General features: G+C 43.8%; 1 protein-coding gene across 3 annotated transcripts; it reads right to left on the minus strand.

Annotated features, from left to right (window-relative positions):
- Window positions 1-6,744: 6,744 nt before the first annotated feature.
- On the minus strand, window positions 6,745-22,788 carry cUnh10orf88 (chromosome Un C10orf88 homolog). 3 transcript variants are annotated; one of them, XM_080788797.1, is made up of 8 exons: window positions 22,700-22,788; window positions 21,960-22,103; window positions 19,627-19,803; window positions 18,537-18,609; window positions 16,809-17,030; window positions 14,961-15,171; window positions 13,476-13,656; window positions 6,745-8,004 (listed from the first exon to the last, which is right to left on the minus strand). In XM_080788797.1, exons 2-8 carry the CDS (start codon window positions 22,088-22,090, stop codon window positions 7,800-7,802), a joined length of 1,200 nt encoding a protein of 399 aa, XP_080644923.1. In that variant the 5' UTR covers window positions 22,091-22,103; window positions 22,700-22,788; the 3' UTR covers window positions 6,745-7,799. The 3 variants fall into 3 exon arrangements, with proteins under 3 accessions (XP_080644923.1, XP_080644922.1, XP_080644924.1); XM_080788796.1 differs by having other exon boundaries at window positions 22,682-22,784; XM_080788798.1 differs by having other exon boundaries at window positions 22,687-22,751.
- Between the last annotated feature and the right edge of the window lie 500 nt (window positions 22,789-23,288).

Genomic DNA, 23,288 nt, shown 5'->3' on the forward strand with positions numbered 1-23,288 from the left:
GTGTTCTGGAACCTGACCTCTTTAGTTTAGACTCTATGCACCACCTTGTGGTTGGTTTGTGTTATTTCTTCCTCTTGTGTGAATGGTACTGCATGTTCCAGGTGATGGTATAGTCCAGTTTAGGTTTGTCAGGGGAAATTGAAGCAATTTAGTTCATTCCCTCATGGCATATGAGAAGCAAGCATGCTGCAGAGTGTTCTCCACAGCTCTCCAATGTTTGTGTTTTGGTGTAGATATGTCTGTAAGTAAAACTGAATGCAAAACTGTTAAAGAAAATGTTTGAGTTGAGAGAATATTTGTTGTAGCTTAAACTGTTATTAGTGTAGTAGCTCATTTGTTTGTATCTCATGTTTTCATTTGAGTGTGTTTCTGAAATCCTTGTATTTGTGTGTTTGTTTTACAAAAATCTACAGTAAAAATGACTCTTTCCAAGAAACATCCTTATTATTGGAGTTGTACACTATCTGTCTAGCCCTGCACAGACACGCAAGTGTGAGGACAGAATAAAGAATGAATGAGTGGTAGAGGGCGCGGCCATTTGAATTCTAGTTTCAACTGGACAAATACGGTACAAGGTTCAAAACTTGAACCTTGAACATACAGTAAATTAGAATAATCTGCTGTTATTATAGGTTTGTTGTCATTATGGCTTGTTAACAGTGGGTGAAACACCTGCTGGTGGATCAGATGCGTGTGTGCGTGCGTGCGTGCAACTTTATTTGTCCTTTCGGAAATTTGTATTGTGCACAGCAGTCATCAGGTCCTGATGACTGCTGTGCACAAAACAACACAAACACAGATCGTACATTGACAATAAAGAAACAATGCCAACAGAAGGCTACCTGCAGTCATAGTTCCAAGAGGAACGTCACACTTTATGCACGGAACTGAGACGGGCCTGCTTGTTCATAAGTCCTATACTTATAGAACTGAGACGGGCCTGCTTGTTCATAAGTCCTATACTTATAGAACTGAGACGGGCCTGCTTGTTCATAAGTCCTATACTTATAGAACTGAGACGGGCCTGCTTGTTCATAAGTCCTATACAGTGTTGATTTTGTCGACTAAGACTACAGACTAAGTCGACTAAGGTTTTTGAATGTGTTTTTATTTTAGTTATAGAGGGCATTGGGGGCAAGTATAATGTTTTAACCCATTCTGACCGGGCACCCATTTTGGTGTTGGCATCATGTTATGCTTTAGCTATTGAAAAATAGCAGATCTACAAGCTCATATCGCGCCACCGAGTGGCGCGATACGAGCTTGTAGGTCTGCTATTTTTGAAAAATTCGAAGAACGACTGACATTTTTAGAATCTGATCTCAGGTCAGAATGGGTTAATCAGACCAGTGTGTGTCCCGTGGAAACCTCGTATGAATCTGATCTCAGGTCAGAATGGGTTAAAGCATATTTGTCTTATTAGCCAGGGTTCCTTTTAACAAAAAGAGTGACAACATATACTGTAAACTAAAAGCCGCATCAATCCTAATTATTGTGGGGAAAAGCCAGATAAAACGATGGAGAGTACAATTTTCATTCAGCTGAGATTTCGATTGACTTCCAAACACATTTTGAGCAAGGAATTCATAACCTTTTGATATGGCTTTGTGACGACAATAATCGGTGGACATCTTTTATGGATGCCATTTAAACATATTCCTGCAATTTCTCTTACTTATAGAGGCAATTCAGGTGCGATGGTACCAAGGCATACAACAAAGGAGAAAGAGGAAGGTCGCAAGACCCAAACGTTGCTCTCTGCCCTTTAAAAATAAATGCTCTTGAACCTGGCAAGTGGCGATGTGCGGGTGTCCCTTCTTTCTCATATGCAGCTTTCTTACTAACATTGGAAATAACCTGAATACTCACTTGCTCACAGCTAGAATGTCCTGGGTTCGATTCCCACTGGGGACACTTATGTGGGCGCTGGGGGGCGTGTTCTCTCCTCCGTGTCATCAGTCAGTGCCCATAGGTGGTGTTGGCAAAGCAGCCTTTGTTTGGAGTTCTCCCCGTGACCCTAGGGTAGCTATAGCCTCACAAAAAACATGCCTGATGGAGGGGAAAGGAACTGGTTGGAATAACGTGTTCCTTCCACACGCTATGTACGACCAGGGAATCTCCCCCCCCCCCCCCCGTCAGGTAAAAAGGAGATGCAAGCAAACGGTTACATTACAACATCAAACATTCTTCCTTGTTGTCATGTCAGAGTTCGGATGAATTTGAAAAGGATTGCACTCAACAGCAGTGTGACGCCAATCTTTCCGTTTTCTCAAGTGGAGACTTTATAAAGAGCTATTATATGCTTGAGTGTATAGTTTGGTACCAGGTTTTTTTACAGCATACTTTTCGGGAATAGGTATCAATTAATGCCCGTCAGCCCTACTTAATTTGGTGACACAGCCGGAAGTAATTATTTTGAGGCCTAAAAAAGGACTTCCTAGACATATCCGCACAAGAAAGTTAATGAATATAAAACACACATTTATAATTATGAACTAATTGACACAAGTTTAGTACAGTATTATAAATATATTTTATTGTCAGACTTTGTTAAACAGTGCAGGTGTTAAAAACATCTAATTTACACACCACAGGAGGAGGAAGAAAAGTCCAACAAAACAGTAGGTAGAGATTATTTTAAAACATTAATGTAAACAGCTTTAACCCATTTAGACCCTTTACAATAACGTACGCTGTTATAGCTTCAAGCTGGGAACGCCTGTGTCATTTTAGTCTTTGTTTACTAATAAATGGCTGTTGTCAGGTCTTGTCGATCTGCTGTTTTTGACCTATGAGGTTTCCACCCGACAGACGATAGCAAGTAGCAACATAATATTTTTCATAAGGATTTAGAAGGCATTTCTTTTCTCTCTTTTTAAAGGTAGAGTAAGTGATTTCACTCAAAAAACCTTAGGTTTCGTTTTTGGCTGTGGGACCTAAGCCTTCGTCCAATCAGGATAGAGAGTCAAAAACGAAACCTAAGGTTTTTTGACCCCCAGGGGTTATCTGGGGACAGGGAGGAACTCCTTATATGGTCAGCACACTCTATAGTAGAGAGGATTATCACAACAAAAATAAGTGATATTTGAATTAAGTGAAATCACTTACTCTACCTTTAAATCGGCCGCAGGTCTAAATGGGTTAACCGCTCAACTGAACTCATGCTATAACACATTTCATACACGGTCTCAGCCATACAGTATAAACATACTGTATATAAATTATGCAATTGTATATTTGTATAGCATTGTTCTCGTCTTAGGCTGAATCCAAGGTTTAGCTATAGTTCCTTGGTTGGGGACACACCCCATCTTGGTCAGTATAAGCATCTAGTCCACTGGTTCTCAAAGTGGGGTCCGGGGGAACCCCAAGGATTCCAGGGGGGTCCCCACCCCAGCAAAAATCAGTTTTAACCACTTATATACAGTACTTTAAAAAAAAAAAAGGGGGGGGGGGGGGTAATTTACAAACTCACAACGGTACGCATTTGTAAGTTTAAAGAGCTGCTATTTTTTTGGAGTGGTGCAACCACTCCAAGGAACAGCAATGTCCGTGTTCACCTATACCAACCTATGTGTTCACCTATGTGACATTAACCTATACTATGTGACTATATGAGCAGCAGTATGACTATGAGCACCAGTAGGGGGCGCTGTTGTAACAGAAACAGAGAGAGAGAGAGATAGTGCTGCAATGTTGCCTGCTAATATGAGAGAGAGAGAGAGAGAGAAGAGGAGCGGGGGGGAGAGAGATGGGAGTTGCACCAACTCAGTTCACACGGGTGTGATTTTTACATTGTTTAGACATGTTCTCTAATGGTGGTCCCTGGCACCACGTCTTTTCAGTTTGGGGTCCCTACAGCCAAATACAGTAACAATGAGTACACATAATCAATTGGGGGTCCTTGACATGAAATGTCTCTCCAACCGACACTGAGGATTATACAGTGTAGATAGGGGGTCCCAGAGATGGGGGGGGGGGGGGGTCCTAGAGATGGCATCAAATTCCTTGGGGGTCGGGACCCCCAAAAGATTTGTCTCACTCAACAGTATACAAACCAACATACAGTATAATATAATATATATATATATATAAGGGCGTCTACACTTTTCTAAAGTGACAATCTTTCTAATGCTGCATGGGGTAAAATAAAAAAGTCCAATTACGGTGTCAAAAGAAATCTACTCACTGTAATATATATATATATATATATATTATTTTTTTTGCAAATGGTGACTGGTCAAACACTGGCCAAAATTGTAAAACAATTATGAAACGCCTCGCATCACGAGGTGATGGGAGACTGTAGATCAGCTATTTTCATAATTGGTGTAGACAGTAGACACCATGGGCCTGATTCACAACGGCGTTTACGGTGATAACATGACGTGAAGCTAGCGGAAAGGCATTTACGTGGATTTCCCACATTAATTTGGAATTCATGGAAATGGCCGTGAACTTGACGCTCACGTACGTTGGTCGGAAACTCCGTCAATTCCCACGGGACGTCTTTAGGTGGCGGAGACGGCCCAGACGGGAGACATTTGCGGAAGCATACACGTGAGATTTATTCAGAAGGCTTTAGTCTTCATGCTGAATCAATAAATTGTTCCCAAATCTCAGATAAAATATGTAGGCATGTGACATATAGACATATTGGTCGATCAGCACAAAATAAATGATAGCCTATATAATAAAAGCTGAGTGCACTTGTATGCCTAAATGCATGCATTTCCCCATACAGAAACTGCCCCTGCAAGCCCGACACCTTTTTATTTATTCATTAGGATATTACTATAGCATGCGCGATTGCGCTTCTCACTTGACAGCTTTCTACTCGCAGTGCAACGGTTGTGAGCTTGTAGATCGGCTCTCGTGCATGTTAAAAAACAAACTCACAATTATAATAAGAACACATAGGCTTATCTGCATTCTGCACTACGAATCCAACATTGTTTAGTGTAGTAATGCCTGCAGTAGGCGGCAGGCCTATTGAAATTGTTTTGTTACGGAGCTCCTTGAGTCAGTTGACTGTCGGTCGGTGTGTGTGTGTGTGTGTGTGTGTGTGTGTGTGTGTGTGTGTGTGTGTGTGTGTGGGGTGGGCAGAGAGCAGCGTGCTGCCGATCCGATTCACATTGGAAAATGAATGGGCTATATAGCCCTGTATAAAAAATAGAAGACCACATTAGCCTGGGAGGCGGCCTTTTTTCCGACAGCATTCTAGCCGACGGGGCAACGGTCCGCTCCGCAGCTCCACATGCGCTGCTCCCGTGCTTGCAAATATGAAGGACAGACTTTATAATCATGTATTGATATTGATCACATGCATGGATGCCACACACAGAATAGTTTAACTCACTGGCTAAACTCACTGGATTATAATTTCCTAAATTCTTCAGACAAGAGGATCCCAATTATTCACTTATGAATGTATAGGTTTGTAGCCTACTGTTCTTTATCGCGCAAGCCATGCCCCCCTCCCTCTCTCCTCTCTCTCTCTCTCTCTCTCTCTCTCTCTCTCTCTCAAAAGACGACTTTTGCATTGACATATATCCGATATTTTAAATATCGGATAGGATAGCCTATGTTTTACCTCTGACTGCAAAGTGCAAAGGTATGAGTGCAGCACCCGCCTTGGTCCCGAACTTAATTAAATAAATTATAATTATATTGTTTCAGCAGCGGAGCACGCACCGTTGTGGACATATTAATAGAGTGCGGGCTATATTCATGCATTGACCGCGGCTGTGAAGCCGCTGCGGCTGCAAAGCCTTTTTTCTTTTTTTGACAGACCAAACTGCTGTCTGCTGAGTCATGCTTGAAGCCTTTTATGGTGCGATATGGGGCGTGGATCAATGCAAATGAGGTTGTCGGGTGCTTTTCCGATCACTTTGCACCCACTGCATTCAGTATGACATACACCTGCGATACGCCAGCGCACCTGTGGTACACACCGCTCTCTGAATAACACGTCATCTCAACGTAGCTTGATCGGACGGATAAATACGATATCTGTTTCCACCACAGTGTAACGGTGGCGTATTTCATTTTAATGAATCAGGCCCCATGAGGGTATAACAGTAAACATCTACTTACTGCCCATCCGGGACGACATCGCTGTCCCTGCTGTGCTGTACGACTTGGGATTCAGAAAAGGTTCTCACAACCTAGTTTGGGCCCTGCTTATGGCATAGTACAGTACAGTACAGTACAGTACAGTACAGTACTTACCCTGATTTCTGGGAACTCATAGGAAGATCCCACATCTACTGCAAAATTAATGCACATTATGAGCTTAGATATAGGAACCAAACGTACCCTTACGTGTCTGGAACTCTGGGGAGCGTTACAAATGGAACAAAAAAATTGGGGTATACCCGAGATTACAAAAAAATGAATTGTATCAAAAGGGCGTCTGTGGTCTAGAACTGTAACGCATTATGAAACTGGAGGTCCTTGACATTACAATGTTTGAGAATCCCTGCTGTTGGGGGCCCATAACATGAAAAGGTTAGAGAACCAAATGGCATATATACAGTATACCTCGCCCAATCAGGGGTGGCTGTGGTTATTACTATGGAAACGTAAACAAAAGAAAGTTCCACGTTATGGAAGGTTCTGGGTTACCCTGCGTATGGGCGTGAACAGCCAAAAGACGCTCACACCCTCCTCCTCCTCCTCCTCCTCCTCCTCCTCCTCCTCCTCCTCCTCCTCCTCCTCCTCCTCCTTCTCCTTCCTGGCTGATGATGAAGCTGCTTGTCCCGTGGTCACCTACTCTCCTCACTTGTAAACTTCCTAGGGTTAGCTTAAAATCCATTCTGGGCAGGAAAGGAACCCCTTTTGGTGTCTTAAAGGATTATGTTCTACTTTAGCTATTGCAAAATAGCAGATCTACAAGCTCATAGCGCGGCACTCTACGAGCTCGTATAGGTCTGCTATTTTCCAAAGATCGTGAAAATGTGGCGCAAATCTTTGAATATAATATATTCTTTCAGAGCGAACGTTTTTAAACTCAAATCTTTGTTTCTGGGAGGTCTCTGACGGTCTGGAACTACATATTTTCAGATGGGGGGGGGGTGGGGGGGTCCAGGACCAATTACATATAGCTCTGGGGCTCCTTGAACCACTGAAACATATGGTGTTTCAGAAAACCGTCAGGACTTAGAAGTACATTTTGTTAGAATCGAGCTTCGGTCTAAATGGGTTATAAGGTGCCTGTGGTCAGTCATCAGAGAGATGTTAAGGCGTGATTTGTATTTGTTTGCCAGCGTTGTCGTGCAACCAATAAAAAACAGTCGATGTACACAAGCTCGTCGCCCGTCACAGCGCTTCTAGGTAGGTATAGGTTGCAGCCATTGCTTGGTTGAGTGACACCTGCCCGCGACACAGGGTGTATAATAGCTCATAGACATAAAAAGGTAAGATGCCTCTTCTGGCTCTGGTGGGGGGGGGGGGGGGGGCGCGTGTCAAAATTGAAGGCACAATTTTCCCCAGAGGTTCCTTTGCGAAGCTTGAGGTGGAAGCTTGACAAGTAAAGCTTCCGTTGTGTGAGTCACAGAAAGTCCCGGGAGAAGTCGCGCTGTGATTGGCCAGCATAGACACTTTGAAGTGGCAGGCAGCGAGAGACACATGGAGGAGTCGCGTGAGTGCCGCCTTCAGCAAAACGCCTTCAGCACTTCCAGCTTGACTCTCCTGCCTTCAATGGAGACACGCGGTCGCTCCAATGAACTGCAGCGGCCAATGAGGCATCTATTATTATTATTTTTTTAAATATATCTATGGTGTAGCCCGTGGCTTTTTTATGAGTGGGAGGTGGGGTTGTTCTTCTGCGGGCTGGTGGTGTTGACGCCCCCCCCTGCTGGGGGGTTGAGGGACAGCAGCGGCAGGGCTGCCTGCAGGGCCCTGTCCAGTTTCTCCTCCAGGGCGTCTAGGCGTCGGTCCATGTGCTCCTTCAGCCTCTGCTCCATCTCCTCCAAACGACGCTCCATGATGTCACCCAGGTCCCTGCAGGGAGGGAGGGGAGGGAGAGGAGGAGAGAAGAGACAGGGAGAAAACAAAGAGGGAGAGATGGAATCAAACAGAATTCATTTATTCTAATCCAGACCATTTTGGCCGCGGGAACCTCTTTTGGTGTTCTAAAAAGCATTATGTTATACTTGAGATATTGGAAAAATAGCAGATCTACAAGCTCATAGCAAAGTCGTGAAAATGAGGCGCAGATCTTTGGATATTTATTTCAGAGCGAACATTTTTAACTACAATATTGGCTTCTAGTAGTCCCTGGAACTACATATTTTGAGACATGAAAAAGGTTGAGCACCACTGACATATAGAAACACTAGAATTTCGCCCGGCTTCGCCGGGCTCATCCCAGTGTCGTTGCAGCGCAATATGGGAAGAAGGAATTTTCAGGAGTTGACAGAGTCCACTTCATGTTTCAGCTGTGTTTTTAAACTCAGTAGTGTGCCCTGCACACAGCGCACACTCGCAATTGCAGCTGGAGGGCGACGCGACACACACACACACACACACACACACACACACACACACACACACACAGAGAGCGATGTGTGGATAAATCAGAGATTTGGGAAATGTGTTCTGAATGGGCCAGAAGATATGTGTGTAGGCAGCAACAATGATTTCATAAAGTGTAGTTTAGTTTTGAACAGGCAACTAATGTAGTGATACACACACACACACACACACACACACACACACACACAGAGCGATGTGTGGATAAATGACTGAGATTTGGGAAATGCGCACGCAAGCACATAATGCACGGCGTTACAGGATTATGTAGGTCACGTGACACACACGGCTTCCACATGTCGCTTCATACTGGGTGAAAGTGTCCTTCCAAAAATTATGTTTTTGCTCGAAATTCTTATTCACAATGACATTGAGTTGAGGTGTTGTTTTTTGGGTAATTGTTGCATAAGCGCTATATCTCACAGGAGTCCCGTGAGGCGGGCAATCTCCCTCCCCTCCCCTGTGTCTGAAGCAGCTAGCATGGAAGCTATATGGAACCTTTCCCTCCGAGTGCACACAACCATGCCGTTATCCACGCGTCCATCCGATAGCTTTTAATGTAAATGTCCCATCCACTGAGCAAAAGCGATATAAGCGCCTTATTCATTCACACACACACACACACACACACACATGCACGCACGCACACACACGGTCGCCTGCAGACCCAGCTCCCAGCGAGTGCTGCTGCTGCAAGCAGTGAGTGTAACAGAGCTGGTGACGTAAGAGGCAGGCAGTGTTGCCAGGTTTGCGAATTGTAAGCGAGTTGTAGTGTATGTAAGTAGCGTGGTTTAAAGGGCTTGTTTGTGGGCTGGTTGGGCTTGTTTCTGACCGTGTTGGGGCAGCAGTGATTCCGTGTTCCGTGTAGGAATGTTTCATAAAAGTATTATTTGCAGAGTAATTAAGACACTTGAAGGGCTAAAAAATAGCCTATGTCAGTTCGGGGAGCGTGCCGAATTTATTTTGCATATAGAGATGTGTGGTGAAAGTGTGGTTCGGTCGGAGATAGAGCACAAAGAATGAGTATGGGTACCACTTCTCACTTGTATATATAGATGGGTTTTGCAGTGGATTTTGAAGCCTTTACTTTAATCTAGCTAGAGCAGTGATTCTCAACCTGTGGGCTGTGCCGATATTGCAGTAGGTTTCCCAATTTGTGTTTTAAATTAAATTACTCTTCCAGGGGGGTCCTCATTCTTTTCCAAAATAATTATTAAAAATAAATGAAAACAGACACATGACAAAACAACAGCCCCCTCCCGTATTAGAAGGACAATATCAGTGACCAGAAAAGAAAAAAAAAAGACGGGTGGTTTTTGATGACTCCATCATGGTTAAAATGGAGGTTGAAGTTACAGTACAATGGGTTAGTATAGGAAGGGGGCGGGGCAGCTAAAATGAATATCGAATATCTAAATACTGAATCAAGCAACTTAAAAACTGTCTGGGTTGTTCACATATAAGCCTGAGTAGACGATAAAATGAGTGAAATATCCCTTAACCCATTTAGGCCCGACGTCGAAATAAAAAAAAAGGTTCGCTCTGAAAGAATATATACCTATTCAAAGATGTGTGCGGCATTTTTACGATTTTTCAAAAATAGCAGAGCTACAAGTTCAAAGCTCATAGCGCGCCACAGAGTGGCGCGCTATGAGCTTGTAGATCTGCTATTTTTCAATAGCTAAAGTATAACAGACTGCTTGAAACACCAAAAGGGGTAGGGTAAGTTTCTGTGTGGAAAAGCTCTATATTCTGATAGCAATCATTGCTATATAGTGTTTTGTTCAGTGCCAGGGGTCTCTTCTGTTTGTATATTAGAGTCTAATACAAACAGAAAATACATTTTCACTGGTTGGTTGCCAATTTCAGCCAATCAGGAAGAGTACCCATTTATCAGCTTAAATTGTGTCAACTAATGTCTTTGTAAAGCCATTTCCAAATAGTGGAAACGGCAGGTGAACAAACTCACAACACTGTTTGTACAGATTAATGGAACATATTATGCAAAAAATCTGAAATAATTGGCTTCAGTCGATTATGCAATAATTGTGACAAGCATAGCACCGCTTAATTTTGTAGCGCCAATTCATTTCTCATATCCCTCACATTATTATTAACCCAGATCGAATTATTTTAACCCATTTAGACCCAACACTAGATTCTACAAAATGTCTGACAGTTATCTGAAAAACCTAGAAATGTATGTAACTGAAAATATGTTGTCCCAGGGACAAAGCAAATATTTGAGTTAAAAACGTCTGATATGAAAGAATATATGAATTCAAAGATTTGCACCACATTTTCAGGATCTTTCAAAAGATAGCAGATCTACAAGCACTTGTAGATCTGCTATATTTCAACAGCTAAAGTTTAAAATAATAGTTAAAGTGGCTAAAAGCTACGAGGTGACACAGATGCGTCCTCGGGCCTAGTTATTAAAAAGCATGCGATAACTTTAACAGCTTTCTCTCGGTGACGAGAGACCTACCGGTTTGTCGGCGTCTTAAACGTCCCGTCTCTCTCTCTCTCTCTGTCTCTCTGGATGCGAACAGAGACACGACTGTACTCTGTACACCGTCTACTCTGCGCCTACATGTGACCGTCAGCTTCTGACAATAGGCCTCATTGAAAACCCAACGCTGCTACACCAACACAGCAGTGCATCATGCACAATCCTTCCATCCACGTGGGTAGAATATCTCAGTTGTAACAATCGCCCCACACACACACACACACACACACACACACACACACACACACAGGACAGGCATCATCAAGGCTTCAAAATAATTCCGGACGCCGTGTTCAAGTTACTGGATGGGTTTACGACATTACGCGATGTGTGTGTTGATAGCGTCTTCTTGACCGTCTTCCATGACACTCAACCCAGAGTTAGCGTCGAAGTGTCCTTGAGCAATACTCTGAACCCCTAATTGCTCCCGATGTGCCCTCACCAAAAAACGCCGGGACAACAACGCTCCACACGTCCCAAACTCTTCTCCCTTCTGGCTCCAAAACTGTGGAATGCACTTCCCATTGCAGTCAGAACTGCAGCATCACTCCCAATCTTCCGCCGTAGTCTGAAAACCCACCTTTTCAGACTCCCTCATGGCCCATAGCACTTACCCTATACCCATTAGATAGCATTTCTGTAGACTTCGATAGCATTCGATACAGACTTATAGCATGTTACGTAGACAGCACTATAATTGCATTGTATGTAGTCATATGTATAGCATAGTAGTATATATGTATAGTTTATATGTATAGTTTCATTATATAGATATTCCACTGTTACTTTCTTAGCTTACGCATGTTTCATGATAAATGCTTTTTATGTGATGTATTCCCATGCTTTTTTGTTTTTTGTGCTTAACCCATTCTGACCGGGCACCCATTTTGGTGTTGGCATCATGTTATGCTTTAGCTATTGAAAAATAGCAGATCTACAAGCTCATATCGCGCCACCGAGTGGCGCGATACGAGCTTGTAGGTCTGATATTTTTGAAAAATTCGAAGAACGACTGACATTTTTAGAATCTGATCTCAGGTCAGAATGGGTTCATCAGACCAGTGTGTGTCCAGTGGAAAACCTCGTATGAATCTGATCTCAGGTCAGAATGGGTTAATGTAAGTCGCTCTGGATTAAGAGCGCCTGCTAAATGCCTAAATTGTAAATTGATGTGCAGGTTGGTGCCTTGCATGGTTTCCTCCTCCGGCATCGGTGTATGTCTGTATGAATGTGTGTGTATGTGGGTGAATGTAATGCACAATCTACGTAATTGGATAAAGGCGCTACTGTATATAAATGCACCATTTACACGCATGCGAGTGAACGATCGCAGTACAAACTTGGACCCCGATGTTAACAAGCCAGAGTGCTTTCTTAGGTGTTTAATCTCATTACAGTAACAGTAGCAGACCCTGTATACTTTGAACTTTTGAGCTCGTCTTTGCAAACCGTTAATAAAGTAATCGACGGTTGCAAGTTGCAACACGTTAACATAGAAAGTACATACTGGGCTTAACCCCCTTTGTGTTTTAAGCATCATGTTACACTTTAGCTATTGAAAAATAGCAGATCTACAAGCTCATAGCGTGGCACCGAGTGGCGCGCTACAAGCTTGTGAAAAAAGAAAAAGAAAAAAAAGAAAGCGTGAAAATGTGGCCCAAATGTTTGAATATATTCTTTCAGAGCGAACATTTTTTTTATTTATTTTTGCGGCTTACGCCTTTTATTGGTTTTTTTTGAAGGGACAGACAGTAGGCTGACAGGAAACGGGAGAGAGATGGGGGATGACATGCAGTAAAGGCTGTGTCGGGCTCGGGAGTCGAACCCGCGGCACACTGCGACTGGATTACCAGTCGGGTGCCCAGACGGTTACGCCACCGCCTGGGCCAGAGCGAACATTTTTAACTCAAATATTTGCTTCGGGGGGGGGGGGGTCCCTAGCTGGAACAATATATTTTCAGATGGGTCGGAGGCCTGTTACATATATTTCTGCGGGTCCTTGACATGAAAATGTTTGAGAACTGACATAGAAACATGGGTTTTTCAGAAAACGGTCAGGATTCTTTTTTTGTCCTCAGGTTGAAATAGGTTAAGTGCAAACATATACAGCCTGGTTGAACTGGATAACTCCCAGTGGTCAGTTGGTCACCAGGGCTCGAGCGTTTATTATCATTTAATAATAATAATTTTGGGGTGTTTGTTTTTAGTCACTGTACATTTTTGCACATACGCGAAAGGTATCCTCTGCACATTACCCTTCCTATAGGAGCAGTGAGCAGCCATGGTTGGTTGTAGCGCTCGGGGCTCAGCGGCACTTGGACCACCTCGCCCTCACCTGGAATCAGACATGGGACCTTTGGCCTCTCTACTGCGCCCCCCCCCCCCCCCCCAACAGTAGAATATACCGTACTGCTGCGGTTGTACTCACCTAGCCCTGGCTGCGGCGTTTGCGTCGAGCCTGCACTGGGTCACCTGACCGCACACGTCCTGGAGCATGGGCAGAAGGTCAGGGGTGGAGCTTAAAACCTGGCCACACCCCTGGCCCGACGCCTGGGCGTTGAGGAACTGGGACATCATCTCTGCCATTTGGGCCGAGGTTCTCCTGGGTGCTGGAAGGAAGGGAAATGGGTTTGCTTTAGAACACGCCACCTTCGAGACTAGGCTTCGACGTTGCTCCGGGCCCACTTTTCGACCGTCGCCCGTTCGCCTGCTGTCGCCGGTAGTAGTCGCCGGGGTCCCATAATAGACAAATAATGCACTTCCTGGAAAATTCGCCTGGCTGTCGCCCCGGTGTTTAAACGTTCTGTAAGGCACATATTTTCTCCACTGAAGTTATTTTTGAAAAGTGGTGGTGCTTAAAACGTAAAAAGAATAATTTGAAGATAATATGGGTTATTATTACGAGAGAAAAAAAATGTACCACTTAAAAGTGAGGGGCACTCTTTATCATCGTATGTCACATTTCATGCTCAACCAAAAACAAAATCACAAATGTAATTCCGGCCAGCAGGGGGCGTGCAACAGGTGGCGCTAGAGGAAAAAAACCCTGGATGGAGTCTACACAAGAATGCTATAGGAATGGCAGTAGGTGTCACGTGGACGGACCGCATCGGAAATGTGGACCTCTATGGGGACCTGCCACGGGTCACGGGACCAAGTCAGAGAGAGAAGGATGAGGCTGGCATGAGGGCACTGCGTCAGGCACCCAGAACTTTAAGTTTAAGTTAAGCAAGTAAATTGACCCTATGGGAGCCAACCACAGGGCAAAGCCAGGAGGGGAAAGAAGCGTACCACCTAATGTAGCACTTACCCCACCCCCTTAGATAGCATTTCTGTAGACTTAGATAGCATTTGATACAGACTTATAGCATGTTATGTAGACCGCATAAGTGCATTGTATGTAGTCATAGCACGTCATAGTACATAATGTATATCATAGTAGTATAGGTGTATAGTTTATATGTAGTTTCATTATATAGATATTCCACTGTTACTTTCTTAGCTTACGCATGTTTCATGATAAATGTTTTTATGTGAGGTATTCCCATGCTTTTTTGTTCTTGCTTAATGTAAGCTAAATTGCCTAAATTGTAATGTAGACGTGCTGCGGTGCGACAGCTTGGCTGACAACACTGCAGAGCTCAAGAACCTGATGTTGGATATAGGAAATTGTGGAGGGCAGCGATCCAGGAATCCCCCGAGTTGGTGTTGCCTAGACCTCACTCTCGCAGAAACTAACTAACGAGTGCTAGAGCACCTGCCCTTTTGCCTTCTGGACAGCAATGTGCCCTTTTGAAAGTTAGTTGTTTGTTTGCGTTTACACAAACACGGAAAGCTGGGCACAGGAGGGGCTATAGCACCTCAAAAAAATGGCAAATCTAAAAAAATATATATATATATATATATATATTACTTCTTCCACCACTGTTCAGCGGCGGGGGCGGTGACTCGTCTGAGCGCAGGTCTCCGTTCTGCACTGCTGAAGCGGAGTCCACACAGTCTGGAGGATTCCTTACTGTAGAAGGGGGTCCGTGGTGGTGGTGGGCTCCTCCTGCCAGGGCAGACAGGGTCCCACCTCCCATCAGGAGCGGCAGCAGGCTCCCCAGACCACTGGCTGTCTGGTTCTGCAGGAAAAACGCAAGACATGGCCAGTTACACACATGCGCACGCACGCACGCACGCAAATGTATGTCAGGAGAATTACTAAAAGGTAGAACGGTCTCCTTCAAAACCGCCACCAAGACCCACCTCTTCAACATTGCCTTCCCTAGCTAACCCTTTTCACTGTTTGTTTTTTTATGTATTTTTTTTTTTTCGAATAAAGTTGTTTTTATTTTGTTGTTACCACATGTAAAGCGTTTTTGGGTACTCAGAAAAGTTTGAGATATTATTATTATTATTAACATATTAAGGGACAATTTCAGATGCATACTAGTCCATACTGTGTCTAGAGCAGTGGTTCTCAAAGTGGGGTCTGAACTCACAGGGGGTCCTTGAGGGGGGGGGGGTTCCAGGGGGTACCTCAGCTAAATGCATTGATAGTTAGGAACCAAACAGTCTCTGAAGCCAGACAACTGAATGAATCCTCCATAAAGTCTGTAACTCTGCGCAAACGGAAGCGGTCATCCGTTTGTCATGTCGTTGAATTTCCAATTTGTTTCCTATGCAGCAAGCTATATGTTTATATGCTTTTAATCATTCGATACCCGTGTGCCAATCGAGCCAACTATTTTGTCTTTGACAGAGCATGAGAAACAAAAGGTTTGGTAATAGACAGAGGTTCTTCACTCTGAGAATACACACGTACTAATCTCATCTTCACTCAGTAACTGTGAACATCAATTGTGGGCCAGCCTGATGAATGAAGCCTCTCCACCTGCTTCTACCATATAATAGAGCCCTACTTCTGCACACATGTTCACGCACGCACGCACGCACCAACACATTCAACTGCACAAGGTACTTAAGGGTCTTATGTTCGATTACCATGTTTAACTTACTACTTGTATATTATGTTAGGTGAGAACCTTGTATAATAAGCGTCTACATAGGTTTCCACTTACCGGTATGTGTCTTTTAATAATGTTAAAAAGAAGAATAGAGTGCACACTGGCGATGCTGAAAACGTTGAACTTTTATTGCACGTCAACATTTCGATCTTATTCGATCTTCATCAGGACATGTATACGAAGATCAAATAAGATTGAAACGTTGCAACGAGCAAGAACACTTCAGAGGAGCCTTTTGCAGCATCACCAGTGAAGCCGACTAAATACTTCTTTTAGATATTTCCGTTTGTCTTAAGTTGCACCTGGGCCGAGGATCTGCGTGCACTACCATCTTCATCTTTTAATGTTACCCTTGCTCCGTTTTTTTTATTGTGCAAATAAATTCAACAAAATAAAACAAAGATAATTTACAATTTAGGCATTTAGCAGACACTATTAATCCAGAGTGATTTACAATAAGCAAGAACAAAAAAAGCATGGCAATACATCACATACATAAAAAGTAGTTTATGAAACATGCGTAAGCTAAGAACGTAACAGTGGAATATCTATATAATGAAAACTATACATATAAACTATACTATACTATACTATACTATACTAATACATATATACTATAAAGTGCTATGACTACATAAAAATGCAATTCTAGTGCCGTCTACGTAACATGCTATAAGTCTGTATAAAATGCTATCGAAGTCTACATAAACTTCTATCTAAGGGGATAAAAAAACCACGGTAGAACTCCTTACCCTCTGCTGGAAGTTGACCATCTCCATGAGGCTCTGGGCTCCGGGGGACAGGCTGGCGCCCATCTCCTCCACCAGACTCTGGACATGCTGCATGTCGAAGCTGGGACACGGCAGGCCGGGGGTCGGGGCGGCGGCGGCGGCGGTGGGGCAGCGGGCCACGGGACGCAAGCCCACCACGATCCCACCCACAGCCACACTGCTGCGCCCGCCCAGTGAGAGGAGCTGGTGTGTGTGTGTGTGTGGGGGGTGGGGGGGACAGGGAGGACGAAAGAGACCAGAGTTGACTTTAGATTCTAAAACGGGTAGTCCCAATACTTGGCTGGTTATACCGTCACGTGACCGGTGTAAATTCCACCGATAACCCACTTCTTCAATCACTTCATATCATTCGCAGGTGATTCCAGCTGTACTGGGGAAGGGGAGCGCTTGATTGCTTTTGCAAACACATGCCGTGCGGGCGTGTAAGCACCGCCCGGCTCATATGACTGTGCATGTGTGGCTCCAGGCAGCCCCGTAAAGACATCAAGCGCTATTCTACCGTCACATAGCCTACTTGCCGAGCACAACAAGGAAGTTATGTGGCTCGCTCTGGTGGGCGCAAAGCGTAGCTACTTTTGTGAATTCAATAGTTTTATTAGGTTAATATTGCTATATTGCTATAATTTTAGTTTTAGTCATAGTCTCTGGAATAGTTTACATTTAGTTTCAGTCACATTGTACCTGGAATGTTTTAATGTCAGTCTAGTTTTAGTCGACTAATTATCATAAGATTTTAGTCGACTAAATCTACAGTTGACTTTAGTCGACTACAATACATTTTTAATGACCGATTTTACACTTGCTGAAAATAGCCGATTTACAAGCTCACAACCATAGACTGTAAAAAATATGGACAAAGCGTTCTCCGGGTCTAACATGAACGTAAAATGAAGCCTGTCAGTCCTTGTATTGTAAGTCGCCATCTTTCTAGATCCGTTTTGGCCCAGCTAGCCATTGGCTGGCCCAGACAACGAGGCAGGACTTCCCCCCTTCTTCTCCGTTGGTTTTTATTTTGACTCGAGTGGGAGGGGAATCACGATCTTAGAATGTAACGGTAGCCACGCCCCTCAGAACATACGCGACTTTATGGTAATTCTTTTAATAAATGGGACCATCATTTTCCAAAAAGAATATTATGACGTTAGAAATGAGACTTTAAACTAGTGACTGGAAGCAGAAAGTATTCATGACCATGTTTATTAAGGTAATACAGTCTAGGTGGGGCCAAAATACATGGACTTCTATGGGGCTATGGGCTTTTCTGGGTCCAATGACAGCGCCACAACAGGCCATTATATGAACTTTCAGGAAATCCCGATTTCCTCAGTGGCTTCACAAAATATCTGTCTGACTGCCCTCCTGCTCACAACGCGTCGCTAGATCTGCTATTTTCAGCATGCAAACAGGTGAAAAATGACTTGTACTGTATCTCTTGTCCACTAGTTCCTTCCTAACATTTTAGTCTAGTTTTAATTTGTTGACGAAATGGTCAATATATTTAGTCATCATAGCTCAGTCTTTTTTAGTTTCCCATTTAGTTTTCGTCGGTGAAAAAGGGTAGTCGCCGAACAGTTTTTTGTTGTAGTATTAGTCGACGAAATCAACACCACAACTGACGGAACGGAGCACAGACCAGAACAACTGACAGAGAGAAGAGAGCGACCGAGGGAACGTGAGGGAACACCATACCTTCACTTGACACGTCGTGGATGGATTGTCCAGGTTCAGTTGTGCTGCGTAGAAGGGCCCCGTGTCTGCAACGCTAAGCAGAAAACATAAGGAGGTGACACGTCAAAGGGTGGTTGTAAAAGGAACCCAAGATGGGTCGTGACGTGAGATCATTGTCTCTTCACGTAGCTTTTAAAGCAGAAATCTTAGTAGAAAAAACAATGCACATTTTCTAAATACTTTTTAAAGGTGTAATATAAAGGCTAGTTCATCTTTGAACAATTATTAAAAACAAGGCGATATGTTTCAGCCTAATGTTGGCTTGTTTTATAAGTGTTCAAAGATTAACTAGCCGCTATACTAAAGCTTTTTAAACTTGTTTTGGAAGCTGTGCTATGGATTTTTTCAAGTTATTTGACTCTGAAGGCTCCCCCCCCCCCTTTTTCTATAACCAAAAAGCAGCATCCTACAATGCATTTATTTTTTTACAGACTTTTAAGAACGGTACAGCAGCCCCTCCTCTACTGCCCATCTTGATCTGTCGTTTTCACTGTTTGACACCATCATATGACTAAGTATAAAAATTGGGCTTAATTAAACCATTAAGACCGATTCTACAAATGCCTTAAATTAGTAGTTCTCCCACAAAATGAAATGTTAATACACGTGAAATGGATTTGGTCGTGGACACCCCCCAACTGAAAACACGTTCAAGAATTTTGAGAACTACCGTTCTAAATGCTAAGATTTTATTTATTTATTTATTTATATGTTTAATTATGTTGCTATATACTGTACATATATAGCTAAAAATCCAAAATGACACACGCTTTCCTGGTTTTAATGGGCGTTAATTTCAGCGCCACCAGTTTAGGCTTTGAGTGCCAATTCTCCCATTATAAAAAAAAGAAATAAATTGTAATTCTATTCTGCATGTAATGTGCATGTCATCACCTGTACACCAGATTAGAGGAATTTTCTAAATATGGACTAAAACAATGAGAATTTGTTTTTCCCCCCAAGGGAGCACGTCTTGTCGTCCGTGGCATCTGGTCCATAATTGGCAATTAGACGTCTTGTCGTTTATGATTATGACTCTTAAACAGCCTACCCGTCTGTCTGGACACCGCGGCAGGTACCCCAGTAGTCTCCGGTGGGGGAGTAGAGCTCAGTGGTTCTGGCCTGGCTGGTGATCAGCAGGCTGCTGATGACGGTCTGGGCCTCGCAGCTCAGCGTCACCACGCAGGGCTCGCCCGCCGTCTCCTGTTCCAGCAACACTGGAGCACAGCTGGGGGAGGAGGAGGAGGAGGAGGAGGGAGAGGAGGAGGAGGAGGAGGAGGAGGAGGAGGAGGAGGAGGAGGGAGAGGAGGAGGAGGGAGAGGAGGAGGAGGAGGAGGAGGGAGAGGAGGACGAGGAGGAGGAGGACGAGGAGGAGGAGGGAGAGGAGGAGGTGGAGAGAGGGGACAAGAGGAGGATGCAACAGTGAACGATATGAATGAAAGAGGGAAGAAAACATGGAGAGAGAGAGAGGGAGATATCGAGAGAGAGAAATGAGGGAGGGGAATGCAAGAGAAAGAGACGGACGGACAGACAGACAGACAGACAGACAGACAGACAGACAGACAGACAGACAGACAGACAGACAGGCAGACAGACAGACAGACAGACAGACAGCCTTCATCATCTGTTTAAAAGACAGCCAGGGATACCAGCGAGACCAACTGCAGACATATAATCACAGTGTGTGGAGGATATAAATAGGGCTGCAGCAGTTAATAATTTAAGCCATTATAAAAGAATAATTGATTAACCCAGTTGATTCTAAAAAAAACAAGCGCTACGAGCTTGTAGGTCTGCTATTTTTGAAAAATCGTGAAAATGTGGCACAAATCTTTGAATATATATTCTTTCAACACAAACGTTTTCAACTCAAATCTTTGCTTCTGTGGGTGGGGGGTCCCTGGAACAACATATGTTCAGACTGATATAGAAAAAATCTGAAAACTGTCATGATTTAGAAGACATTTTGTAGAATCGTCCTCAGGTCTAAATGGGTTAACCGAATAATACGTTTGTTTAAAAATTAAAGAAAAAACACACCCGTGTGAAGTGAGGGTCTGATTGATGTATGATGATATTAAAGACATCATCATACATCACATTCCGTGCTCAACCAATCGAATCATCACAAATGTCATTCCGGCCAATCAACTTTTGGCGTCGTCACTTTTCTGCCCTCACTTCAAAATGTGTACTTTCAGCTCAGCCAATCAAATCATCGCTATGGCCAATGGTCAATCATCCCCTTCAGCCAATCACAAGCCAATGTTTGTGTTTACACACAACACCGGAAAGCTGGGCATAGGAGGGGGCTTGCGCCACCTCAAGAAATATGTTTAACCCATTCTGACCGGGAACCCATTTTGGTGTCAGCATCATGTTATGCTTTAGCTATTGAAAAATAGCAGACCTACAAGCTCTTGTAGGTCTGCTATTTTTGGAAAAATCGAACGACTGACATTTTTAGAATCTGATCTCAGGTCAGAAGTGGGTTGATCAGACCAGTGTGTGTCCAGTGGAAACCTTGTATGAATCTGATCTCAGGTCAGAATGGGTTATAAAGATGTTGCATGAATCATGCGTGGAAGAATCAACACTTTGTTGTACAGCAGTGTTGTGAAGTAACCGTGAGCTACTTTGACTAGTCTTAAAAAAAAAAAAGAAAAAAAAGCATTTTTTTCCCACTTTTTGCGTGTATGGCAATCCCAAAACAGGGATAGATTATGAATCAAAGAAGCAAATCACTAGAACCAGTAAGACGCGCAAACGCGGGAAGCGAACGCAGCTGAGACCCTGCAGATCATGTCTGTCTGTCTGTCTGTCTGTCTGTCTGTGTGTCTGTCCCGCTGTTACTGTATATGTGGACCTGGCCCCTTTTGTGCCCATATATGGAGCTGAGTGATTGCTGATGCAACACACTCCATATTTGGATAGCGGGACAGACACACGGACACACGAACACACAGACAGACAGACAGACATGATCTGCTAGGTCTCATTGCGAACGCAGTGAGCACTTACTATGAGACCTAGCAGATCATGTCTGTGTGTGTGTGTCTGTCTGTCTGTCCGTCCGTGTGTCTGTCCCGCTATCCAAATATGGAGTGTGTTGCATCAGCAATCACTCAGCTCCATATATGGGCACAAAAGGGGCCAGGTCCACTCAGCTCCATATATGGGCACAAAAGGGGCACCATATAAAGAGTCCCCAAAGCAGCTATATGTCCAAAACCCAAATATGTACGAGCTGCGTTCGCTTCCCGCGTTTGCGCGTCTTACTCGTAGTAAGTGCTCACTGCATTCGCAATAATGGCTGAGAAAATGATGCCTATAGTTGCAGCCCTAGACCTATATAGACTATGGAGGCACATCCTCTCTCCATACTCGTTACGTGCAGCCGTCTCCAGCTGCTCCGTTCCGTCCGGGAGGAGAACCGACAGCAGAACGTCACTGAGCTGAGCCGTGGCGGTCCAGCTCGACTGACAGCTCACAACAGGTCCGCTGGCACCCTCCATTAATAGTCCACTTCTGCTCCAGTACAGTTCAGGACCATGCAGGACCAGAGAGGGAGGGAAACAAAGAGACAATGTATTGTGATAATGCTCATGCAGTTAAACAACTGGGGCTGAGACAACGATTGGCGAAATCAAAATTTTAAATATATATATTGTACTGTGACACAACAACATTAAACTTGTTAATACATTATAATATATTCATGTTCCCAAAACAGGGCTTATTGATATCCATCACACAGCTAGCCTTGGTTAGAATGGCTGTGATTACATACATCATGTATGTGGAATAGACATGAAATGTGTGTAAACTAAAACAAAACTATAGCTACCATCACACAGCCAGCATTGACAATATAAACTAAATCACTGCACACATAAACCACACACTCTTAGACTCTCGTAGATGTATTTATCGACTGATGAATATAAATACATCTACGAGTGTAAATCTTAGGCTACCATGCACTCACTGACACTATACATTGGATGTACAAAAGAAACTATACAAGCTAACGTTTCACTGACATAGACGAACGTTCGCCATTGACTATAAGCATTGACAATAAATACATAAATAGATGCTCTTACGGTACGCGCCGCACACACCAGTGATGTTCTGGACCAGACAGTGCTCATGCAGTGCTGTACAGTACACTGACTCAAGAAACCATGGTGGTGCAGTGGTTGGGTTGTTGTTGACGACGACATGACGTCATATCGAAGGGACTCGAGGTGCGTCGGACGTCAGGACCCCTATATATAGGTGTCCTCTTTTATTCCTTCCCTACTGTTTTATTTTTTACGTTATTTATTTTGTTCATTATACTCTATAATTCTCTCTCTCTATCTCTCTCTCTCTCTCTCTCTCTCTCTCTCTCACACACACACACACACACACACACACACACACACACACACACACACACACACACACACACACACACACACACACACACAGTGTCTGACGCACGCGCGCGCGCGCGCGCACACACACACACACACACACACACACACACACACACACACACACACACACACGTGTTGTGGTTACAGTAGATCGCCGTCTTGTGGAACAAAGTCACACTGCACTATAGTGACATTGAACCATTTGAGAGAACTGTAGTTTTTTAAATTCTCTCCTTTTCTCTCGTTGTCACACACTAGTACACTACCTATAAAATAGGGCTGTTATTTA

Source organism: Protomyctophum bolini (assembly GCF_963924005.1).
Source record: "Protomyctophum bolini genome assembly, chromosome: 18".
NCBI lineage: Eukaryota > Metazoa > Chordata > Actinopteri > Myctophiformes > Myctophidae > Protomyctophum > Protomyctophum bolini.

What these genes read in the sequence shown, in the direction of transcription:
- cUnh10orf88 (XM_080788797.1), bottom strand. Translation starts at nt 22,090, where the DNA reads ATGGAGGGTGCCAGCGGACCTGTTGTGAGCTGTCAGTCGAGCTGGACC. An exon ending in CGCGGTGTCCAGACAGACGG is followed by an intron (nt 18,610 to 19,626) that starts GTAGGCTGTTTA and finishes TTTTCTGCTTAG; the next exon opens with CGTTGCAGACACGGGGCCCT. An exon ending in GCTGAACAGTGGTGGAAGAA is followed by an intron (nt 13,657 to 14,960) that starts GTAATATATATA and finishes CCTTCCTTCCAG; the next exon opens with CACCCAGGAGAACCTCGGCC.